We start from the raw sequence: 15,855 nt of genomic DNA on the forward strand, positions 1-15,855 counted from the left end.
GGGGCCGAACCGGCCGGGCCCCCACAGTACATTACCCCCAAGTGGCTCCCGTGCCTCCCCTGTCCCTCTAAAAACTACCCCTGTTGGTGTCGATGCATGGGTCACACTTCCGCAACCCGCTACCCATTCCATACCACCACAACCTTGCTCACTCACACCTCGCACCTCTCCCATCACCGGACCCTCTCGCTCGCACCCTCGTTCCATACACTCCGGACCAGCCATACACCTCACTCTTGGCCTCTCATGAACATCCGGGTCCATCTCGACCCCCAAGCTTATTAAATCACCTGGCGCATCATACGCACGACCATATTGGTCACCACTTACACCGGGTCCTCTTTCTCTTCGCTTCTCCTCCATCACCTGCGAATCCCTCATCCGGTTAATGAGCACATCATCACGATCCGAACACAGACTTTGGACCAATTCTTTTACTTCCTCTTTTATTTCTTTCTTATCCTCTCTCCGTCGCTTCTTAATTTCGCTCACCCCTTCTTCCACTTCTTCTAATTTCTGCTTCACCTCCTTCATCTCCTCGTGCGCCCCCTTAAGTTCTTCCTCTAATTCCACCTTATTTTTTTATATGTGCTCCCGCACCTCCCGCTCTTTAACCTCCATCACCTCTACCACCTTGTTCATTTTCCTCGTCAGGTCCTCATGTACCATCTGACACTCTTTTTTAATTACCCCTACGTCCTTTTTCATCTCCTTCTGTGTCGATTTTAAACCCTCTATTACCGCTGTGTTCTTCTTTACCTGGTCCCCCAACTCCTTTTGTCCCACTGTCAGTTGTTCTACTCCCAGCGTCAACTCCTCTATACCACCTTGCAATTTTACAGTCCCCTTTCTCACCTCCTTCTCCATGCGCTCCTCACAGTGCCTCACCTCCTCGCGCACTCCCCCGACCTCCTCACTCACACCTCTTCTGATCTCCTCTCCCATCACTTGCATCTCCTGCCCAGATGCCACCCTCATCTGCTCCATTTCCTCCCTGTGAGCATCCAATTTAGTTTCTACCCCCATTCTGACCCCCTCTATCTGCTGCCCCATTTGTTTAACTTCCCTTTCCGCTTGGTCCCTCATGTCCCTCAATTTGCCTTCCATACTGTTTTCTAACCCCTCTAACCCCTTTTTCATCCCTTCCATTTGATTCTCTTGAGCGGCCATTCTGTTTTCTACCCCCGTTAACCCCTCCTGTATTTCCCCTAATCTATTGTCGAATCCCTCAAATTTGTTGTCTAGTCCCTCAAATTTGTTTCCTAATTTAGCTTCTAGCCGTTCCCCCATTTCTCCCATTTTGCCCCCCATTCTGCCCCCCAATCGCTCACTATCAGCCCTCATTTGCTCACTCTGAGCATCCATCCGGTTCCCCCATTACCCCCATCATTCTGCTTTCCATTTCTTCGCTATTCTTGTCCATAAGGGCCTTCATTTGTATAAAAAAAAGGTTCAAATCCACCAGCGGCGCTGCTACGGGCGCGGTCGCCGTAGCCATGTGCGAGGCGCCATTTTGCACACCCATAACCTCTAGCGCGAGGACGCCATTTTGCGAACCTGTCGCCCTCACTGCTTCGCTCTCCTCATGTCCCTCAATTTGGTCCTGGATCGACCCTGCCTCACTCTCCTCTACCGGAACCCAGCCGTCTTGATCTCCCATAGCGCGACTTTCAAAATTCGGGTTTTTGTAAAACAAAATCAAATTTCGGTGACTTGTAATTTTGAGCGCGTTAAGCGCGCTTCGGGTCCGTATCTCACTCCCAGACACCAATTGTTACGGACGTGGTTTAGATGTTATTTACCGAGCGGTGGTATTGCCGCGACCTAACAGTTCCCCCGATTCTTCCCCAACTCACCCAATTCACCCAGACGTTGGCCAAATCGCGCTATGCCAAATCAATGGTAGAAAGGACACGACGACTGGGAAAGAGGAAACGACGCAAGGGGTACAGTTCTCAAGACCTCCGGAGGAGGGTATAATTACAGTGGTGGAGAAAAGGGGTAGATTACAAGGCAGTGAGGTAAAGACACAGAAGAGATGGGCACTTAATTACCGTCTTATCTTAGCCCAGACAGACCACAGACAAACGGAACAAGGCTGACTTACACAGGGATTGATGGCAGGAAGGGACAGGTAGTTCGATGGCACAAGGTGCACCTTGGCTCGGGGACAGGATAAAGCACGGTCCAGAAGATGCGGGGAGGTCTCACAGCGCTCGGAGGTGGCGTCTTTCTTGCTTCAAGCTCAGCGCGCATCTGACGTCACCTCCCTCTCCCTGCGCATGCTCAGCGGGGGAGTGACACGCCCTCGGCTGGTTGGTTCCGCCCCACTGGGGCCGGTCCGCCGCTTCCATTGGGTGCGGGGGTTACCGGGCTCCGCCCTTGACGAGGAGCTGACAGGGAGCCCCTATTTGGTAACCCCGTCGAGCACATGTTCGATGGCGGCTCGTTGGGAAGGCCTGGTGCCCTCCCAACACCCCCTACCAACCAAGCCGGAGTGAGGACGCGCACTCCCTGCGCTCGTTGTCGTTGTCGTTGTTGTTGTTGTTGAACTGTGAGGAAGAGCTGCGGGGAGGTATTGGGAGGTCCTAAACTTCCTAACGGTGCCATACAATCACATTCTGGTGCAACGAAGGGTCAGAATTAATGGAAACGAGTCCTTAACTGACATAGACTAAGAATAACTAGCAAGATGTCCTATAGTTGTCTTACATGAGATGCGGTGAACCTGGGCATGACATTTAATGGGGGAAATAGGGGGAGGTCGGGTCTACAGAGTGTTGTTTATAGAAAATGGGACTAGGGAATGGGGGATTGGGGATAGTTGGGAAGTATTGAGGAAATAGGGGAATATTTACAAGCGGATATGGATGGATGCAAATCCCATATCCGCAACATTGCACCCTTCTCTACCTCGGGGCGTCCCGACCCGATAAATTTTTACCTACTTTAGTGTGGCACTCAGATGTAGTTCCCTCTACTATTAACTCAACCCTGAGTGCGACAGTTTTACAGATGTTCACAAATGAGTAAATATGTCCCCCTGCGACGTTGCACCCTTCTCCTAACAGAAACACACCCACAGGATAACCGAATCGCGGAAAGCATCCTCAAACTAAACATACAGCCGGTAGGTAGCATCATTTATACAAGACTACACTGATATTTACACTACGATCCAGGACCTGTTCTTTGAGGAACACATGCAGATGTTATGCATAGGGAGAGCACGCATGCCAGCATCGATACACCAACCCACGAGTGCCCTGTGGCACATATACAGAGCTGGTCCTCCAGCCTTAGCTTTGCAGCAAATGTACGTGAAAATGTCACTACAAAAGCTCTGTTTATTGAAAGCAAACTTTAATATACTGTATAGTGAAAGCCACAGTATTGCGTTAATGTTGCCTTTTAAACTTTTGCTTCTACTCTTGGTTGTGTTTTTTATTATTCTGCTACTCCTCTTTTCCAAGTTTGTAAAAGTTACAAGATGTATTGCTCATTTCCACCTGTCCTGGTGTCCTTCACCATTGTGAGTCGAGTCTCTGGAGACTACTCACCACACTTGCTATCGCGTTTCTTTAGTCATTACTTTATTTCATAGTTGTTTGCAAATTGTTGATGCAAAACCTGTGCACTACCTTACCAATATGGGATTGTCTCATCAAAGCTAATTGGTTTGCAATGTACTGAGTGACACTATTACAACCGACGAGTTATTTTTTGGAATAACATTAATCAAGAAATCTGGTTGGTGTTTCCAAGAATCCAAGGTTTTCAAAGTCTCGGAAACATTGTGCAAGATTAATAGCCCAGTTTCTTTCGGGACAGATAAGTGGAATTGTAAACAAGTGAGCGATAAACATTGGGATGCCTCAGACAAGGTAAAGGAAGTGGTGTTGGGGCTTAATTTACTATCCATGGTGTTTCAGGCTGGGATTTTTGAAGTCCAGAGTAAAATATGAATTGTGTTGGTTCTGATAGAGATCGCCTTCTCTTTCTTATCATTGTGCTGCAGCTTGGATGTTGTGGCCATCAACATTCTCATTCTCATTTGCATTGGCCTTAGGCTGCTGTCTGTCTCATTTGCGTGAGACTCGAGGCATGACTACCTCATTTATAGGGGGCTCAGGTTGTGACCCCATTATCATTTTCATGGGATTTGGAGACCTCCCCTCCCCATTTGGTTTTCAGGGGTCTCTGAACAATACCCCCGATCTAAGTATTAGGTGACTCTGGGCGAGACCCTCCCTCCTACCCCCCTGCCTCCCCCTCCCCATCTCATTTTCAGTGGACCTGTAACTAGACACCCATCTCATATTTATGCCACTCAAGGATAGACCTCATATCTTGTATTCAGAGGACTGAGTATGACACCCTGTCTCATTTAAAATGGATGCTCTCCAGATTTGGGGTGGGTTTCCAGATCTGATTTACAAGAGACTTGTGCTTGCCTCACTTGGAGTGGATTTGAGGTGTTTTTTTTTTTTTGTTTTTTTTTTTTTTGTTTTTTTTGTATACAATATCGAGGCTCGTGAAAGAGCGAACATTAATCACATGAACACACAGAAAGACAAACCGACACATAAAACATAACATAGGGAGCGGTAGACAAGATGGGGAGAGAGGGGGAAGGACACAAACACAACATTTGAGAGCAGGGACCGAGAGACATGGAGACATCGAGAGATCTGAGAGAGGGCGAGGGCTTTGGGGGGGGGGGGGCGTGGGAAGGGGGCAGTGGGAGAGGTATAAAACATATGGACACTGCCAGGACTTCCAGGAAAGAAGTTGGAATTTCAAACAAGGTGGATCTGGGGTGAATTGGCGGGGGTAGAAAAGATCAAGGTTTTGGATGGGGGAAGATAAGAGATGGTGGTGAACAGCTGTTTTAAAGACCTGGAGGGAGGAGTGGGATTGAAGGGAGTGAGGGAGTTTGTTCCAGAGGCGGGAGAAAAGAGGAATGAAAGAGTGAAGGTGAGCGGAGAGCCGAGATTTCGGCAGTTTAACCATCAGAGGGTTGCTGGCAGATCTTGTGCGACCTGTAGGAATATTTGGGGGACAGAGCACAGAGAGAGCTGGGGGTGCAAGGCCGGAGAGGAGTCGGTAGAAGACAGAAAGACCACCTACCTGCCTGCGGTGAGTGAGTGAAAGGCCCTCAGAGATAGCTTCATCGCGGGAGATTCCAATAATTCTGATGTTGTGGCCATCAACATTCTGATGTTGATGTTGATTCTGATGTTGATGTTGACATTCTGATGTTGACCATTCTGATGTTGACTCTCCATCTTATTTAAAATAAATAAAAATAGGTCGTGTGTTCTATCGCTCGTTTCTTTTAGTTTTTACATTGGTTATAATCTCCTTTGGAGGATGTCAAAAGGCAGAATAAAGCCCTTGCAGGGTCTGAAGTATCCATAAATTTTTTTTCTTCTTCTTCTTTGAGTATTTCAATCATTTTTTTTTTTTTTTTTTGCATCATCCACCATATAATATACAAGCGCAGTTTGTGTGTTTGTACAGATGCCTGTCCCCCTTCACAAGGGTAGATTTTAGAGGCCAATCTTTAAACACGAATCTGTGATCACGATGGTGTATTTTTAGAATAAAACAAACTCGAAAAACATTTTCCATAAGAGTAATTGTGTCTCTCCTATTGCAATTGTAGACGGTGGCTTGCAAACCGAGCCTCAAGGGCGGTGTACAGAAGCGTTTTTTTAAAATAATAATAAATACAAGGCGTATGGAGGTGAAATTTGCTGCACATTATGTGCAATACGCACAGAGTAAACCGAGTGTTCATTTACATCCGTAGGATGTCGAATAAATAAAGAAAATACAAGCACATCTGACACTAGGCCGAGGCTTCAGACTTTGCACGCTCATGAGGCTGTACCGTCGAATAAACTGTTCTAACCCTGATGGGCATTTTGCTATGTTCCGATTATGCCGGTCCCCGAATCAGCCACTTGAGAAAGTAAAAATAGTAATTTCAAATTTTCATCCAGGAAACATTTCTTGGAATCATTTTCATTTCCGTAGAATATGCCTGCGTTTCTTGAACTAAATCTTTGAATTCCTTTACAGGAAATGAATGAATGAATGAATGAACAGGAAATGAATTGATGATTTTATTTTGTAAGCAAAATAGGTTTGTGCAATATAGAGGTGAGTGCAATTAGCATCCATTTAATCTCTCCTGTATCCAAGATGACACCTTTTCTTGGATTGTTGTAGTTTCTACAGGAAGCATTTCAAAAACAACAATGTTGGTTATTACCCTGCGCTTGTGAAGCAAAAGCAGGGTTAGGCATTCGGGTGCGTACATGTGGCGACTGTGGCGTACGTGTCTGCATTTTTTTAATTCATATTCTCCGCAACGGTTGGTCCATATTGGCAAGGATTGACACGAAACTTTACCATAGGAGTGCGTCCGCCTGTAAAAAAAAATTTTTCATAATTATGACGTCATCGGTCACATGGTACGGACACCATCTTGGAAAACATGACACCTCTATATCTCCCAAACCGCTCAATGGAAAAAAATTGAAACATGGCTCATTGTCCAGTACTCCCCAAGGGGAATAAGATATGTTGATGATGACGTCATCGGTGCCTTCATTATGACGTCATAATTCGACAAGTACAACGCTTGATCTGATCAGTATGAAAAAAAAAATTCCTCTGCAACTGTAAGTCTGATGGACACGAAATTTGTACCATAGGAGCACCTCGTCCTGTTCTGTATTTTAATGATAATTATGATGTAATAGGTCACGGGGTACAGGCGCCATCTTGGAAAAACTGAAAAATGTTACACTTGTATATCTCCCAAACTGCTCAATGGAAAAAATGAAACATGGCTCATTGTCAAGTACTCCCCATGGGGAATAACATATGTTAATGATGACGTCATCAGTACCTTAATTATGACGTCATAATTCGACAAGTACAACGCTTGATTCGATCAGTATTAATTTTTTTTTTTCTCTGCAATTCTTGGTCTGATTGACACAATTTTCACCAAAGGAGCCCCTCATCCTGTAGAAAATTTGGATTATAATTATGACGTCATAGGTCACGTGGTACAGGCGCCATCTTCGAAAAACTTTGCACCTCTGTATCTCCCAAACCACTCAATGGAAAAAGTTGAAACATGGGTCATTGTCAAGTATTCCCCATGGGTATAAGATATGTTAATGATGATGTCATCGGTGCCTTCGTTAAGACATCATAATTTGACAAGTATAACGCTTCATCCGATCAGTATGAATTTTTTTTTCTCTGCAACTTTATTTGTAATGGACACAAAATTTTCACCGTAGGAGCGCCTCCTCCTGTAGAATATTTTAATGATAATTATGATGTAATAGGTCACGTGGTACAGGCGCTATCTTGGAAAAACTGAAAAAGTTACAACTCTATATCTCCAAAACCGCTCCATGGGAAAAATTGAAATGTGGCTCATTGTAAAGAACTCCGTATGGGGAATAGGGGTTGTTAACGATGACGTCATTGGTGTCGTAATTATGACGTCATAATTTGACAGGGACAATGCTTTGATCAGTTTGAAATTTATTGAGCGTGATTTGTGCAACAATTATATTGGAGAATATAAATTTATGATGTAATCGGTCACGTGGTCTGGCAGCCATTTTGGATCAAAGAAAAAAAAAAGGATAAAAAAATCGAGAGTTGGCTTGCACCAAGTTGACTGCGCAGGTAAGTATTCTATGAATACCATTAAGTTTTTTGGGTTTTCTTCTAAAGCATCCATCGTTGTCTTGGTCCAAGGTACTATCCCTTTACTCTTTCTCTCCATTCCAGACAGGCTCTGACCCTCGGAGTCCTGCGGGAGCCAGGCTCAGAAGTGGAAGATCGTCAGTACCAACTTGACCTATGTGGTTTAAATGTCAGTACGGCCTGTTGGGCACAGGTACGACCTGAAGCCGAGGATGACCAATGTCATAACGGTGTTGGGGCAGACACGGAGAGAGTGTCGCAGAACCCTGCCCTGGAGTGGAACATGGCTAGCAGGTATGACACATTACTTCAGTTTTAGCTCTTAATCATAAAATAGGAGGTGCTTTTCATTCATTTACAGATTTTCTAATTGCACACTTGACAGTTCTGCCTCATTGTGGGACCATTTCAAAGGGTGTGCTTCCGCTAACATTTTAATCTTAAAAGAACCAAAGTTCTGTTTGCCATTGCAGCACCCCATTCTGTGACCATCATTGGACATCCACAGGAAGCATTTCAAAAACATTTCCTTTCACTCTCATAAGTAGCTTTTCTTCAAACAGTGTCCATTTGTTTTAGTTGAAAGAAATGAAAAAAACATGACTTTTGAGTTGAGGAAACTTTAAAAAGTCTTAATTGCTTTTCTTTTAGCTTCCAAAAATGACTTATTCCAGACTTGCAACAATCATCTGTTGTTTAAAGCACTGATGTCAGTCATGCTTTTGGAATGTCACACATGTCAACAATCAAAATTTGAAAATGCGTTCCACAAGCTTCGTGCTGCCATTTCCATGTCACGTGGTGCTGCAAACTTGGTTTGAAATTAAGTCGCCATTCAGGTGCGGTGATCAAATGAAATTCGTCTTGGAAGCCAGGAGCAAGCCATTGCTTGCTCATGATGTACGCACCATGTGCTTCTCATAACTTTGTCACAATGGCATGTTTAGACTCAGAATGTCCCTTTACTATTTCTGTGTTTCCTTGTGGAAATGAAATTATTTCAACAGTGACTGAAAGTACAGGTATATGGAAATGGTTGGTGCACCTTTACGTATTTATATAAAGTGTATATTTAACATTAATAAGAAATTTAAACTCCACATCACTTCCATGCTTACCTTACTCTTTACCGCATTGTTTACCTTGCAAGTCATAAATAGATTTGCACCATACATCACAATAAGGTACACATCACATCACGACATTAATTGTATAACACATCTATATGACATTAGTATAATGAAACTTGTCCTTCCTTTTAAGGTTCACATTTCACAAATTACTTGGTTTTTGCGATGAATCAATACAAAGTTATCACTTTGCTCTTCTTTATGCATACTAATTTGAGGCTCGTATAAGAGCTAACATATAGAACATATAACAAAGGTAGCAGGAGACAAGAGGGTGTGAGAAAAGGAAGCACAACAGCAGCAAGGAGCAAGGACATCAGGAGATCTGTGGAAGCAAGAGGGCTGGTGTGGGGTACACAGGATAAACAAGATGGACACTACAGGGACTTTCAGGAAAGAAAACAGGGAATTTGAACTACTTGAGTTTGGGATAGATTAATGGGGGTAGCAAAGATCATGGTTTTGGGAAAGATGTGATCATGGAAGAAGATATTAGATGGTGGTGAACAGCTGTTTTAAAGACCTGGAGAGAAGAGCGGGATTGAAGAGAGTGAGGGAGTTTGTTCCAGAAGTGGGGACAAAGAGGAATTAAAGAGTGAAGGTGAGCAGAGTCTTGATTTTGGAAGTTTCACCAGAAGGGGGTTGTTGGCAGACCTTGTGCGTCCTGCAGAAATATTTTATATATACATATACACACATACACATATATACACATACATTTCATGAGCTTCTTTTTATTCTGCAATTGTTGGTCCAACACTAGCCTGGTGTTGGCTTAGCGGTTAGGGTGCAGCTTGGGATCCTAGGATCCTGGGTTCGAATCCCAGTTGATCGCTGAATTAATGCCAGGGTGGTTGACTCAGCCTGTCATCTTTCCGAGGTCGGCAAACACAGGCAGAGCAGGGAGTCCAAGGCCGGACCTGAGTCTGTAGAAGACAGAAAGACCACCAACCTGCCTGCGCTGAGAGAGTGAGAAGCCCTCAGAATCGGCTTCATCGCTGGAGATACCAATGATTCTAAAATAATTCGGAGTGCTTGCGGGGGCGATCGCCCTTCAGAGCGCTTGTGGGGCGAAGGCCATATCGGAGGGCTTCCAGGACGAATGGCCTTAGGCGCATTTGTGGGGTGAATGCCCTTAGGAGTCCTTGCATGGCGAATGCCCCTTTGTCAGGATGTTCATGTGGAATAACCCCCACCCCCCATTATTTCCCTTGTTTGAAAAGCATGCAGAGAATTCCAGAGCGCCGTGCATTCCTTACTCCTCTCCTTCTTGATGTTGCCATCCGGCTCACAGCCGCTCCAGCCATTGTCTTCACCAAAAAACTTTCTGCTGAATCTGCACTCACTGAGGTATGGGTCCCTCCATGGTACTCTAAATATGGGAGGATAGTAACTGATGTTTGATCATCTTGCAGTTACTACAATATTGTCAGAGTCTGTGACCAATGGAGTGGCATTCTGAAAATGGATAAATATTTTTATCGATGCTGGAGGTTGTACTTTCTTATTCCCTACAGGAGGTGTTGGTTTGTGGACATTCCTTGGAAATAAATGTCACCAGCAGCCTCGACTTTTTACTTCGTCTGGCCCAGCTCCATTTGCTACAGCAGCTTCTGCACGACAACCTTCCGAACACTACTTCTGTTGCCCACCATGCAGAGGTACAAGGGGGAAACTTTGGAATGTTAATTTTGTCTCATCTGATGCAAAATGTATCGACCACATTTGCTTTAATGAAACCCACATTGAAGCCACAGATGATATCGACCCGATGCTTTAGGGTTTTGTGTGACACATTTTGTTTTTAAACTGATAAACAGCACCATGGATGGAAAATGGAAACCGACAATCCAACCGCATCATTTAGTATGACTCTGGATCATTTGCGATCAAATGTGTCGTATGATTTGGATAATGTACTAAATGTTAAAGCCAAAACTTTAACGTATGTAGCGAGTATTATTCTTTACATTCCATGCATAATAATTGATTATCTGTATTATAGTTAATGTCTAACATCTCGTGTGAGTCTTGTGCTTTGAAATTCCTTTGCAAGTACTCGTGAATTTATTGAGAAGCAATATTTAAGCCATTACCTCATTTCTTTAGTCCCTTGGTACGTTTCTTGGTGGGAATTGTTTAAAGTCACTTTAACTATTTTTACGGAGTAATTCTGTTGTGATTGTAACTCGCATGCAATCATTTTGGAAGCATTTCTCACATGTAATCATTCAAGGAGGCCGTTTGTGCACTTTGGGGGGAGGAATGGAGGTGTACTTAAAACAATGAATGAATGATTAATTGTTATGAAGGACTTGTATAGAGATGTAGATAAACTCAAGTAACTCCCTAAAACTATATAATGGTATCTAGCACTGTAGTGGATTAACTAGTGTTTATTTGAAATTGGGAGGTAGTATTATCGATCATGTATAATATATTACACTCGCATACATTTGTAGTTAAGTTATGAAGGTTCTCTTTAATATCGGTTTAATAATCCTCAGACAGTAAAATATATTTTTGTACATGTATCTGTGTTATAAAGAAATAAAAGAAAGACTTATGGAGGCTGAAATCTGCCTCGTGCAAGTACAAGTGTGCAATGGCATTGTGGTATGAAACAAATGGGTTGAGAAAAGACACACGTGTGTGTGTGTGTGTGTGTGTGTGTGTGTGTGTGTGTGTGTGTGTGTGTGTGTGTGTGTGTGTGTGTGTGTGTGTGTGTGTGTGTGTGTGTGTGTGTGTGTGTGTGTGTGTGTGTGTGTGTGTGTTCATATATATATATATATATACACACACATATACTAGTAAGAGTACCCACCCCAAGTGATGGGAAAAGCTAGCAAAAGTATCAGTCCCCTGTGATGGGAAAACTTTAGGTTAGTCTATAAATTTAAATAATATTTCATGGACTTTAAAAAAGGTTAATTGTGTTGCGCTTGTTGCATTCAGACAAAGCTCTGAAATACTTATATCGCCCACCGCAAAATGGTGGTGCAACATCGGAGGTTGGATTTGTCTAAAAAGCAGAGGATGGATTTGTCGAAAAAGAGGACAAAATATCCTGGTTGCAAAATAATATTTGACATCAACATTATTCATAACTGTTTTCACGTCATTTTAAAAGTGAATGTTGAGGTGGCGGCTGCCGTAAATTGGAAACAGACAAACGCTCGGGCAAACACCATGGTTCATAATATACAGTCAAGTCTCATGGAAGAGCTGGGATACTAAACGGATCAGGATGCAGCAAGACAAAAAACACAAGGAGACAAAAAACTGATACAAGAAAATGATACTGTTCGTGTTATTTTTTAAAGAAGTTTGCTTTACGTGTATTTATAAAGGCTGTTTCTTTACAATTACTAGAGAGTTCATAGAGCACGATACACCATGCAATTGTTCAAGTCTATACTGTGAAGCCCCGACATTTGCAGATTTGTCATTTACGTACCCCGTGTATTCGTGGTTTATAAAGTGTAACCTGCTTCTACTGCTGCTCTTCCCTCCCCCCTCCCAGCTATCCCCTCCCACCATGGATCAGCTTTGTCGCTCAAAAGATGCCTGAGATATCGCCCAGATGAGAAATAAAATAAATAAGTAATTAATAAATCGATAATAATTAAGTAATTAATTAATTAATTAATAATAAAAAATGCTGCTTTTGCCGAAGCACGTGCGCACTATTGCACCCAAATTTCAGTTTCCTAGGTCAAAGGATGTCTGAGATATTGCCTCGACAAACAATCAAGAAAGAAGGAAAGAAAGAAAGAAATAAAGACAAGTACAGATACATTCAAAGTACACCAACCACCCTCATGCCAAATAAATAAATAATATATTCTCCTGCGCACTATATATTGCATGGTTCTTGTAAATATTAAGAAGGCGATTTGTGTTATACAGCATTCAAGTATATAATTCAATTTAAATAAAGGTTTAAAGAGGCTTAAAGATGTATAAATATAAATCTTATGGGTTCTCCCACCATTTTCTCCAGCGTCGATTAAATCACCCTATCTAACGCATTACATTACTTCTTCATGACTGTTGTATGTGTTCTTTATGATGTCCTTTGTGATACACTTCTAATATATATTATATATAATATAGCCTGGTGTTGGTTTAACGGGGAAAGTGGCTGGCTTAAGATATTGGGGTCTTCAATTTGATCATTGGTCATGCCATTGAAATAACACCAGGTGGGTTGATTCAGCCTGTCGTCCTTCCGAGGTCGGCAAATTGAGTACCAGCTTACTGGGATAATAAGCCATTCGAGTATCCTGTGTCGGAATGGCGACCCATCCAGGATCATACTCGGGTTTATATCATACTCGGGTTTATATCATACTCGGGTTTATTCGCTGAAATGGGTAAAATGTCGCATCATGGGCTGCAATAACTCAACTGATTCAGTGTTCGTTATTGCATACACTTCCATAGGATATGTGAACTGGACATTGCAATACGTGTTGTTTGTGGAACAAGCCGAAGGGACTTTACAAAGGTCACTTTATCTTCATTGTTTTTCCTTGTGAATTTTGTTGGGGATTGTTACATGAAGGACATTAATCCTATAGCATCCTTGTTAGTTTGAGTCATTCACGAGAAGATGCTACTAAATGGGTATGTGCCAATTCTGAGGCTACACTTTATGGAATGATCGTAATTAAATGCGCACATTTAACAATAAATGCTCCAAATGTAGTACCACAGCTAATATGAATATGGGTAGAATGTTTTTGACGAAGATATGGTGAACAAACGTAATGTCTTTCGTGAGTTTTGTCGTGTATTGGCAGTGTGTGTCTCTTCTGTGTACCATGGTGCGTGGTAATTGTGAGTCCGTTTGTGTTTGTTGTTATCCAGACTGAGACAAATGTTTTTAAACGGCCCTTTTGGGGCCGACTTGCGACAGCCGCACATGCCTAGGAAGACATGGTTTGACATTTTATTACCGAAACACTTAATGTTCTGAAATCGAGGATTGTATTTGTGTGATTGTTGATTTCTCATGCACGCACGCACGCACGCACTCACGCATGCCTGTTCTTCCATTTTACAGGTTGAGCTTTGTTCTCTGGCATTAATATGTTATAAGGTTGGCTGCAAGAACCGACTTTTGTGAAAAAGATAATTCTAGTCTGACTCTCGGCATTCCAGAAAATAAAACCACTTTCTTCAACATCCACCAAGGGAGTAGAAAAGGAGTACAATTCAACGATGTCAGTTGCTTAGGGCATGCGTTACAGAGAGAGAATCAGCAGGCCAAGTCTCCCAAAGTGCATATTGATGTTTATATTAAAGCTGATCCAAGTTGGTTTGGAAAATGGTGTGTTTGCGCATGATGTGATTGTACATGCACATGAATCGTGATTATACGTACGTGATTATAACACACACACACACACACACACACACACACACACACACACACACACACACACACATTATACATGCATGTGTGCATGTGTTTGTGTGTGTATGCATATATATATATATATATATATGTGTGTGTGTGTGTGTGTGTGTGTGTGTGTGTGTGTGTGTGTGTGTGTGTGTGTGTGTGTGTGTGTGTGTGTGTGTGTTTTTCTTCCAAAGAATGTTTGCATTGTGCCATTTTCCCTTTTGGTTGCACCTTCACGACAAAATCCAAACAGAACGATGTGCAAATCGGTGTTTGCTGCTGAACCTTTACCTGAAAGCAGCGTCTACCAAACTGCTTGCATTGTCATTAGGAGAAGCTTTTTCAACCTTGTGACAGGAGAGTTGATACTTTCGTTCAGGGCATGAGGCTGGGGCAAGACATTTCATGAGCTTCTTTTTATTCTGCGATTGTTGGTCCAACACTAGCCTGGTGCTGGCTTAGCGGTTAGGGTGCGGTTTGGGATCCTGGGTTCGAATCCCGGTCGATCGCTGAATTAATAGCCAGTGCGGTTGACTCAGCCTGTCATCCTTCCTCTGTCGGCAAATTGAGTACCAGTTCTCTGGTAATTCCCTGGGTGTCGCAAGAGGTGACTAACAGGGTTGGCGGCTGGAAGGGCATCCGGCCTTAAAACAATGCTTCAAAAAAGGGGACCACGGTGTCCGAAAAAGGCCAAACCCCTCCTCTGCAGGGAAAAATGGCCTCCAAAGGAGGTTCTTTGTTGGTCCAACACTGCTATTTGGTGTATGATCACATGTTTTGGTACAATGCTTTGTTTGCCCCCTTACTACGTACTTGATGCTTCGCCATGCATTTGCTGTACCACCACTTGTTTGATTCATCACTGTTGTCTCCAATGCTTCGGTTCACTAATCTGGTTTCATTAACACCGCTTTCCTGATGTAATGCACCTTTTTTACTGATGGACCAAAGCACATATTTAATTGGATGAAAACAAATTCCCTTTACCTGAATCTTGTGTCCAGTGAACGGTTCTCTAAAAGGCTTTTTATGTATGTTTGAAGTGATGTTAAAAAAATAAGCTCATTTCACATAAAACGTGGAAAACATTAACCTGTCGAGAAGCGTTTGATCTCCTCCAAATGGCGTTTTTGGTTCGAAATTTGAGTCGGCACTATCATTTTTATTTTCGTCTTATCCTGTCGACTGCTCAAAGGTCCATTGATACCGGAAAGCGGTGCAGCGGTGTTGTCATCAGGCAGAACGGGAGCCATTGCAAGATTCCGCGACAAACATGGACCTGTGGGGTTGATTCCCATGGCAGATAGAGTTTGTTCCACAAACTTCTGAGCTCGCTTGAGAAGCATTCATGAAAAGGAAACCCTCTCCACATTATGGAGGCTGACAGGGCGCATCTGCTGTAACTTATGGTTGCAGTTGAAGGTTGCCCCAGGCAAGGCGTCCTCCGGTGTCAAATGGCCCCGTCGGTAAGGCTGCCAGGAGCGGCGGAGCTGAATCCACGCACCCGGCACCAAAGGGGGCCCCGAGTTCAAGTTTGCGCTCCTGCGCACGCGTCCCTTGATGCGGGCTTGT

General features: G+C 43.2%; 1 protein-coding gene across 1 annotated transcript in view; it reads left to right on the top strand.

Annotated features, from left to right (window-relative positions):
- Positions 1-15,855, top strand: part of VPS13B (vacuolar protein sorting 13 homolog B) — a gene marked incomplete in the record, with an annotated part of 603,006 nt that overhangs the window by 465,515 nt on the left and 121,636 nt on the right. Inside the window, 3 exon segments of the mRNA XM_078786778.1 lie at positions 7,828-8,037; positions 10,097-10,223; positions 10,391-10,534. Of these exon segments, the coding sequence (XP_078642904.1) occupies positions 7,828-8,037; positions 10,097-10,223; positions 10,391-10,534 (481 nt within the window).

The sequence above is a fragment of the Myxine glutinosa genome, chromosome 11 (genome assembly GCF_964187855.1).
Source record: "Myxine glutinosa chromosome 11, kmMyxGlut1.1, whole genome shotgun sequence".
Classification (NCBI taxonomy): Eukaryota; Metazoa; Chordata; class Myxini; order Myxiniformes; family Myxinidae; genus Myxine; species Myxine glutinosa.